This window comes from Arachis hypogaea, chromosome 12 (genome assembly GCF_003086295.3).
Source record: "Arachis hypogaea cultivar Tifrunner chromosome 12, arahy.Tifrunner.gnm2.J5K5, whole genome shotgun sequence".
Taxonomy (NCBI): Eukaryota; Viridiplantae; Streptophyta; class Magnoliopsida; order Fabales; family Fabaceae; genus Arachis; species Arachis hypogaea.
In genome coordinates this window covers 57,206,841-57,216,840 of record NC_092047.1, presented here as the reverse complement: position 1 = coordinate 57,216,840, position 10,000 = coordinate 57,206,841, and the positions used below count along the sequence as shown (strand labels likewise).

The 10,000-nt window shown below is 35.4% G+C and overlaps 1 protein-coding gene and 2 non-coding genes across 3 annotated transcripts; 1 reads left to right on the top strand and 2 right to left on the bottom strand.

The window, feature by feature from the left end:
* The first annotated feature begins 860 nt into the window (after positions 1–860).
* LOC112727399 (NAD(P)H-quinone oxidoreductase subunit K, chloroplastic) lies at positions 861–1,639 on the top strand. The gene has a single exon (XM_025777135.3). The coding sequence runs from the start codon at positions 959–961 to the stop codon at positions 1,637–1,639; it is 681 nt and encodes a 226-aa protein (XP_025632920.2). The 5' UTR covers positions 861–958.
* A 1,436-nt stretch (positions 1,640–3,075) lies between these two features.
* TRNAF-GAA (transfer RNA phenylalanine (anticodon GAA)) lies at positions 3,076–3,148 on the bottom strand. Its single transcript has one exon. It is a non-coding gene; the product is annotated as a tRNA-Phe (tRNA).
* A 1,131-nt stretch (positions 3,149–4,279) lies between these two features.
* Positions 4,280–4,353, bottom strand: TRNAM-CAU (transfer RNA methionine (anticodon CAU)). The gene has a single exon. It is a non-coding gene; the product is annotated as a tRNA-Met (tRNA).
* Between the last annotated feature and the right edge of the window lie 5,647 nt (positions 4,354–10,000).

Genomic DNA, 10,000 nt, shown 5'->3' with positions numbered 1-10,000 from the left:
AAAAATAAAAAATCAGAGCACAGGGAATCATCTTCTTATTCTTTCTGTCAAGAAAAAAGATGGTAGACTAACTAATCGAAATATCAGTTAATGAAAAAGTCCAATGCAAAAAAGATGCATGTTGAGTTTTTTAAACAATTCAAATCATTTTTCTAATAAGCAATTTGATTTGTTTTACCGAGAAGGTCTACGGTTCGAGTCCGTATAGCCCTACCCTAAGATAATAATATATATATTTCTATTTCTTGTTAAATATACTCACAAATTGAGTATCTAATATATCGCATTTATTAGTATTCTAGATTTAGAATACTATACATAATAATATTATACCTTGGATTTTGAAATATAAGAGAATCTCTCATAGAATAGGTTATGTTAATATTAGATAGAATAATGAAAAATTTTAAAATTAGATAGAATTCTAAATAGATTAAATAATCGAATTCTAGAAATTCGATATTCCAATCGACTAATAACATATATTACAATCGACTAATAACAACTACTAATTTGTTTCTGTTAGATTTTCCACATTCATAGGAGTACATTTATGTTTTTGCTTTACGACTATGATATTTTTTGGGCATTTCTAATAATATCCAGTCTTATTCCTATTTTGGCATTTCTAATTTCTGGAATTTTAGCCCCGATTAGCAAAGGGCCCGAAAAACTTTCTAGTTATGAATTGGGAATAGAACCAATGGGTGATGCTTGGTTACAATTTCGAATCCGTTATTATATGTTTGCTCTAGTTTTTGTTGTTTTTGATGTTGAAACGGTTTTTCTTTATCCCTGGGCAATAGGTTTTGATATATTGGGGATATCCGTATTTATAGAAGCTTTAATTTTCGTGCTTATCCTAATTGTTGGTTCAATTTATGCATGGCAAAAAGGGGCATTAGAATGGTCTTAATTCTTGAATATTTAGATAATAAAAAAAAACATTTAGACAGTTATGAATTCCATTGAGTTTCCCTTACTTGATCGAACAACCCAAAATTCAGTTATTTCAACTACATTAAATGATCTTTCAAATTGGTCAAGACTATCCAGTTTATGGCCGCTTCTCTATGGTACCAGTTGTTGCTTCATTGAATTTGCTTCATTAATAGGATCACGATTCGACTTTGATCGTTATGGACTGGTACCGCGATCTAGTCCTAGGCAGGCAGACCTTATTTTAACAGCGGGCACAGTAACTGTGAAAATGGCTCCTTCTTTAGTTAGATTATATGAGCAAATGCCCGAACCAAAATATGTTATTGCTATGGGAGCCTGTACAATTACAGGGGGTATGTTCAGTACCGATTCTTATAGTACTGTTCGGGGAGTTGATAAGCTAATTCCCGTGGATGTCTATTTGCCAGGCTGTCCACCTAAACCAGAGGCCATTATAGATGCTATAACAAAACTTCGTAAGAAAATATCTCGAGAAATCGATGAAGATCATATTAGGTCTCAACAAGAAAATAGGTGTTTTACTACGAACCACAAGTTTCATGTTGAACGCAGTACTCATACCGGCAATTATAATCAAGGGTTTTTCTATCAACCACCATTCACTTCGGAGATAACCTCGGACATATTTTTCAAATATAAAAAAAGTAAGCATTCTGCCACGAAGCCAAGTAATTAATTAGACCGAATCCTTTTTGTTTTTTACAAAATCCAATATACAATAAATAAAAAATAGCAAGTCAATCTTCAAGAATTTCACCGTAATGGAAATGGAAAAGACTCATACAAAACTTATACAACAAAAATAGCAGGAGAAATAAAAAATGCAGGGTCCTTTGTCTGCTTGGTTAGTCAAACATGGACTTGTTCATAGATCTTTGGGTTTCGACTACCAAGGAATCGAAACTTTACAAATAAAGCCCGAAGATTGGCATTCCATTGCTGTCATCTTATATGTATATGGTTACAATTATCTACGTTCCCAATGTGCCTATGATGTAGCACCAGGAGGACTGTTAGCTAGTGTGTATCATCTTACAAGAATAGAGTCTGGGATAGATCAACCGGAAGAGGTATGCATAAAAGTATATGTACCAAGGAAAAATCCCCGAATTCCTTCTATTTTCTGGGTTTGGAAAAGTACGGATTTTCAAGAGAGGGAATCTTATGATATGTTAGGAATCTCTTATGAAAATCATCCGCGTCTGAAACGTATTTTAATGCCCGAAAATTGGATAGGATGGCCTTTGCGTAAAGATTATATCGCCCCCAATTTTTATGAAATACAAGATGCTTACTAAATGATAAAAATACAAAAACAAATTTGGCATTTCGACAACCAAAAAGAAAAATATTCAAGGAATATCCATTCATTCTCTTAGAGACCAAAAAAGTAATTGAAGTTCAATCAGCCAGAATAAAAGAATAATGGAAGTCCCATTCCCATATAGGGATTGGATAGATAACAAAATTCACAACAATAATGTGGGTGGGTATTGCAAAAAAGATTTGGGTAAGGATTCATTGAGATTGTAAATTTTGAACAATACTTTTTTCGTATGAGCCAAGCCAATAGGATGAACTGAAAAAGTTCTGCATCATGAACTATGTAACGTTCACATCAATATCTATTCTATTATATTGCCGCGAAAAAGAAAGTAACATGAAAGCAAAGGAGATGCAGAAAATAGAAATGAAATATCAAAGGAAAATACAAAGGTCCGATTCTCTTTGTAATGTATCCGAGATTTTTTTTGACTATTCCCACCCTTGAACTTTCCAAGACGAGACTTTTTGATCTTTCAACCATTTAATGTAACCATTCGAATATTATTGAACTATTAATATTCTTTTGGGAGCCCCCCCACAAAAAAAGGGGGGTTCACTTTTTTACATATTCTATTTAATTTAATGTTATAGACATAAACATATACCGGGAACATACACCTATTCTTTACTCATCTAGTAAGCATCTCCAGACACCTAGATGGATAAATTAATATGTATCAACATCCGATAAAAAAGAATACGTATCTATTATTCACAATCCATATTCCTATTTCATTTTAATGAATATAGATTATGGATAAAAGATACTCATACAAATTCATCATGTGCCAGGAACCAGATTTGAACTGGTGACATGAGGATTTTCAGTCCTCTGCTCTACCAGCTGAGCTATCCCGACCTCTCTTGAGGCATTATATTAATCTTATTAGATTACTTAAATATATGTCAATGACTCCACATCAACTAAAAACAAGACAAAAAAAATTCTAATTAGAATATATATTATTAGCATATATAAGAATATATTATTCTTATTCCATAGTCCAAATAGATTCCAATGTATTCCAATACATATTCCAAACAAATACTTATGATTGTTGATTGTGATAAGAAAAAGAAAGAAAAACTCTACTCGAATCCATTTGTGAAAGACTATACTAAATAAGACACATAACGAATTTCCAAAATTGGAAAAAAAAAAACTAACATATGGGAAAAAGAATTAGAGAGTTAAGCAGGTCTTTTGGGGATAGAGGGACTTGAACCCTCACGATTTCTTAAGTCGACGGATTTTCCTCTTCCTATAAATTCCATTGTTGTCGAGATTGACATGTAGAATGGGACTCTATCTTTATTCTCGTCCGATTAATCAGTTCTTCAGAGGATCTATCAGACTAGGATGGAGCGAATAAATTGATCAGTTAATATGAATATTCAATTATTTCTTTAACTTGGAATTGATTTGATTCACATCTTTCATTTGTGATACACATCTTTCCATTTGTGATATAAGGATTCAAAAATAGGGATTTCGAGTAGTGTATTGATTAATCAATTGAAATAGTATTTCAGTACAAATACGTAAACAAGTCTATATACATATTTCTGTATAGCCTTTCGAGAATTTCATTTGCACAGAAGGATTCCTTTCCTCACGCGAAAGGAAAGGTCGTCAACTCCATTTGTTAGAACAGCTTCCATTGAGTCTCTGCACCTATCCCTTTTTTATTCTCGCTTTCTTAATGTTTATTTCCTTTCCGAAAACGGGATTTGGCTCAGGATTACCCATTGTTAATTCCAGGGTTTCTCTGAATTTGAAAGTTATCACTTGGTAAGTTTCCATACCAAGGCTCAATCCAATTAAGTCCGTAGCGTCTACCAATTTGATGGGATATGTATTCTCAATTCATCCTATTTCATCAGATCCGGGATGGGATATGGTTCCGAAGGATGAACTGGACAGTTCCAATAAGATTTCATTCTTGAACAAAAATCCGATAGACTTATTTGAGGGAGGGTCCCATTGGCGTGCATCCAATAGGAATTGAACCTACGAATTCGCCAATTATGAGTTGGGCGCTTTAACCATTCAGCCATGGATGCTTAGCGGGGATCCTCGTACATGGTGAATAACCAAATTCCAATTGAAGTGAAATCTTTCGGATAAATCAATGCAATTTAGGAGGATTCGATGAAAGGACATCAATTCAAATCCTGGATTTTCGAATTGAGAGAGATATTGAGAGAGATCAAGAATTCTCGCTATTTCTTAGATTCATGGACCCAATTCAATTCAGCGGGATCCTTCATTCACATTTTTTTCCATCAAGAGAGTTTTATAAAACTCTTGGACTCACGAATTTGGAGTATCCTACTTTCACGCAATTCACAGGGTTCAACAAGCAATCGATATTTCACGATCAAGGATGTAGTACTCTTTGTAGTAGCGGTCCTTATATATCGTATTAACAATCGAAAGATGGTCGAAAGAAAAGATCTCTATTTGACAGGGCTTCTTCCTATACCTATGAATTCCATTGGACTCAGAAATGATACATTGGAAGACTCAAAAGATTCTGCCAATATCAATAGGTTTATTGTTCCGCTCCTGTATCTTCCAAAAAGAAAAAAGATCTCTGAGAGCTCTTTCCTGGATCCGAAAGAGAGTACTCGGGTTCTCCCAATAACTAAAAAGTGTATCATGCCTGAATCTAACTGGGGTTCGCGGTGGTGGAGGAACTGGATCGGAAAAAAGAGAGATTCTAGTTGTAAGATATCTAATGAAACCGTCACTGGAATTGAGATCTCATTCAAAGAGAAAGATATCAAATATCTGGAGTTTCTTTTTGTATATTATATGGATGATCCGATCCGCAAGGACCATGATTGGGAATTTTTTGATTGGCTTTCTCCGAGGAAGAGGCGAAACATAATCAACTTGAATTCGGGACAGCTATTCGAAATCTTAGTGAAAGACTGGATTTATTATCTCATGTTTGCTTTTCGTGAAAAAATACCAATTGAAGTGGAGGTTTTCTTCAAACAACAAGGGGCTGGGTCAACTGCTCAATCAAATGATATTGAGCATGTTTCCCATCTCTTCTTGAGAAACAAGCGGGCTATTTCTTTGCAAAATTGTGCTCAATTTCATATGTGGCAATTCCGCCAAGATCTCTTCGTTAGTTGGGGGAAGAATCCGCACGAATCGGATTTTTTGAGGAGCATATCGAGATAGAATTGGATTTGGTTAGACAATGTGTGGTTGGTAAACAAGGATCGGTTTTTTAGCAAGGTACGGAATGTATCATCAAATATTCAATATGATTCCACGAGATCTAGTTTCATTCAAGTAACGGATTCTAGCCAATTGAAAGGATCTTCTGATCAATCCAGGGATTCCATTAGGAATGAGGATTCGGAATATCACACATTGACCAATCAAAGAGAGATTCAACAACTAAAAGAAAGATCGATTCTTTGTTCGGATCCTTCCTTTCTTCAAACGGAACGAACAGAGATAGAATCGGAGCGATTCCCTAAATGCCTCTCTGGATATTCTTCAATGTGCCGACTATTCATGGAACGTGAGAAGCAGATGAATAATCATCTGCTTCCGGAAGAAATCGAAGAATTTCTTGGGAATCCTACAAGAGCCAATCGTTCTTTTTTCTCTGACAGATGGTCAGAACTGCATCTGGGTTCGAATCCTACTGAGAGGTCTACTAGAGATCAGAAATTGCTGAAGAAAGAACAAGATGTTTCTTTTGTTCTTTCCGGGCGATCGGAAAGTAAAGAAATGGTTAATATATTCAAGATAATTATGTATTTACAAAATACTGTCTCAATTCATCCTATTTCATCAGATCCGGGATGGGATATGGTTCCGAAGGATGAACTGGACAGTTCCAATAAGATTTCATTCTTGAACAAAAATCCATTTTTTGGTTTATTTCATCTATTCCATGAACGGAACAGGGGGGGATACACGTTACACCACGATTTTGAATCAGAAGAGAGATCTCAAGAAATGGCAGATCTATTCACTCTATCAATAACCGAGCCGGATCTGGTGTATCATAAGGGATTTGCCTTTTCTATTGATTCCTCCGGATTGGATCAAAAACATTTCTTGAGGGGGGTATTCAACTCCAGGGATGAGTCGAAAAATAAATCTTTATTGTTTCTACCTCCTCTTTTTTATGAAGAGAATGAATCTTTTTATCGAAGGCTCATAAAAAAATGGGTCCGGACCTCTTGCGGGAATGATTTGGAAGATCCAAAACCAAAAATAGTGGTATTTGCTAGCAACAACATAATGGAGGCAGTCAATCAATATAGATTGATCCGAAATCTGATTCAAATCCAATATAGCACCTATGGGTACATAAGAAATGTATTGAATCGATTCATTAAAAAGAATCGATTCGATCGCAACTTCGAATATGGAATTCAAAGGTATCAAATAGAAAATGATACTATGAATCATAGAACTATAATGAAATACACGATCAACCACCAGTTATCAAATTTGAAAAAGAGTCAGAAGAAATGGTTCGATCCTCTTATTTTGATTTCTCGAACCGAGAGATCCATGAATCGGGATCTTAATGCATGTAGATACAGATGGTCCAATGGGAGCAAGAATTTCCAGGAACATTTAGAACTTCTCAGTTCTGAGCAGAATAGCCGTTTTCAAGTAGTGTTCGATCGATTACGTATTAATCAATATTCGATTGATTGGTCTGAGGTTGAGGTTATCGACAAAAAAGATTTGTCTAAGTTACTTTGTTTCTTTTTGTCCAAGTTACTTCCTTTTTTGTCCAAGTTTCTTCTCTTTTTGTCTAACTCACTTCCTTTTTTCTTTGTGAGTTTCGGGAGTATCCCCATTCATAGGTCCGAGATCCACATCTATAAATTGAAAGGTCCGAATGATCCACTCTGTAATCAGTTGTTAGAATCAATAGGTCTTCAAATCGTTCATTTGAAAAAATTGAAACCCTTCTTATTGGATGGCCGTGATACTTCCCAAAAATCGAAATTCTTGATCAATGGAAGAACAATATCACCATCTTTTTTCAATAAGATACCAAAGTGGATGATTGACTCATTCCATACTAGAAAGAATCGCAGGAAATCTTTTGATAACACGGATTCCTATGTTTCAATGATATCCCACGATCAAGACAATTGGCTGAATCCCGTGAAACCATTTCATAGAAGTTCATTGATATCCTCTTTTTTTAAAGCAAATCGACTTCGATTCTTGAATAATCAATATCACTTCTGTTTCTATTGTAACAAAAGATTCCCTTTTTTTGTGGAAAGGGCTTGTATCAATAATTATTATTTTACGTATGGACAATTCCTCAATATCTTGTTCATTCAGAACAAAATATTTTCTTTGTGCGGCGGTAAAAAAAAACATGCTTTCTTGGAGAGAGATACTATTCCACCAATCGAGTCACAGGTATCTAACATATTGATATCTAACCATTTTCCGCAAAGTGGTGACGAAGGGTATAACTTGTACAAATCTTTCCATTTTCCAATTCGATTCGATCCATTCGTTCGTAGAGCTATTTACTCGATCGCAGACATTTCGGGAACACCTCTAACAGAGGGACAAATAGTCAATTTTGAAAGAACTTATTGTAAACCTCTTTCAGATATGAATCTACCTGATTCAGAAGGGAAGAACTTGCATCAGTATCTCAATTTGAATTCAAACGTGGGTTTGATTCACACTCCATGTTCTCAGAAATATTTACCATCCGAAAAGAGGAAAAAACGGAGTCCGTGTCTAAAAAAATGCCTTGAGAAAGGGCAGATGTATAGAACCTTTCAAAGAGATAGTACTTTTTTAACTCTCTCCAAATGGAATCTATTCCAAACATATATACCATGGTTCCTTACTTCGACAGGGTACAAATATCTAAATTTAATATTTTTAGATACTTTTTCAGACCTATTGCCGATACTAAGTAGCAGCCAAAAATTTGTATCCATTTTTCATGATATTATGCATGGATCAGATATATCATGGCGAATTCTTCAGATTCCATTGTGGAAGACACAATGGAATCTGATAAGTGAGATTTCAAGTAAGTGTTTACATAATCTTCTTCTGTCCGAAGAAATTTTTCATCAAAATAATGAGTCACCATTGATATCGACACATCTGAGATCGCTAAATGTTCGGGAGTTCCTCTATTCAATCCTTTTCCTTCTTCTTGTTGCTGGATATCTCGTTCGTACACATCTTCTCTTTGTTTCTCGAGCCTACAGAGAGTTACAGACAGAGTTCGAAAAGGTCAAATCTTTGATGATTCCATCATACATGATTGAGTTGCGAAAACTTCTGGATAGGTATCCTACATCTGAACTGAATTCTTTCTGGTTAAAGAATCTCTTTCTAGTTGCTCTGGAACAATTAGGAGATTTTCTAGAAGAAATACGGGGTTTTGCTTCTGGCGGCAACATGCTAGGGGGTGGTGGTCCCGCTTATGGGGTCAAATCAATACGTTCTAAGAAGAAATATTGGAATCTCTTCGATCTCATAAGTATCATACCAAATCCCATCAATCGAATCGCTTTTTCGAGAAATACGAGATATCTAAGTCATACAAGTAAAGTGATCTATTCCTTGATAAGAAAAAGAAAAAACGTGAATGGTGATTGGATTGATGATAAAATAGAATCCTGGTTATCGAACAGTGATTCGATTGATGATAAAGAAAGAGAATTCTTGGTTCAGTTCTCTACCTTAACGACAGAAAAAAGGATTGATCAATTTCTATTGAGTCTGACTCATAGTGATCCTTTATCAAAGAATAACTCTGGTTATCAAATGATTGAACAACCGGGAGCAATTTACTTACGATACTTAGTTGACATTCATAAAAAGTATCTAATGAATTATGAGTTCAATACATCCTGTTTAGCAGAAAGACGGATATTCCTTGCTCATTATCAGACAATCACTTATTCACAAACCCCCTGTGGGGCTAATAGTTTTCATTTTCCATCTCATGGGAAACCCTTTTCGCTCCGCTTAGCCCTACCCCCCCAGGGGTATTTTAGTGATAGGTTCTATAGGAACTGGACGATCCTATTTGGTCAAATACCTAGCTACAAACTCCTATGTTCCTTTCATTACAGTATTTCTGAACAAGTTCCTGGATAACAAGCCTAAGAGTTTTCTTTTTGATGATAGTGACGATATTGATGATAGTGACGATATCGACCGTGACCTTGATACGGAGCTGGAGCTTCTAACTATGATGAATGCACTAACTATGGATATGATGCCGGAAATAGACCGATTTTATATCACCCTTCAATTCGAATTAGCAAAAGCAATGTCTCCTTGCATAATATGGATTCCAAACATTCATGATCTGGATGTGAATGAGTCGAATTACTTATCCCTCGGTCTATTAGTGAACTATCTCTCCAGGGATTGTGAAAGATGTTCCACTAGAAATATTCTTGTTATTGCTTCGACTCATATTCCCCAAAAAGTGGATCCCGCTCTAATAGCTCCGAATAAATTAAATACATGCATTAAGATACGAAGGCTTCTTATTCCACAACAACGAAAGCACTTTTTCACTCTTTCATATACTAGGGGATTTCACTTGGAAAAGAGAATGTTCCATACTAATGGACTCGGGTGCATAACCATAACTATGGGTTCCAATGTACGAGATCTTGTAGCACTTACCAATGAGGCCCTATCGATTAGTATTAT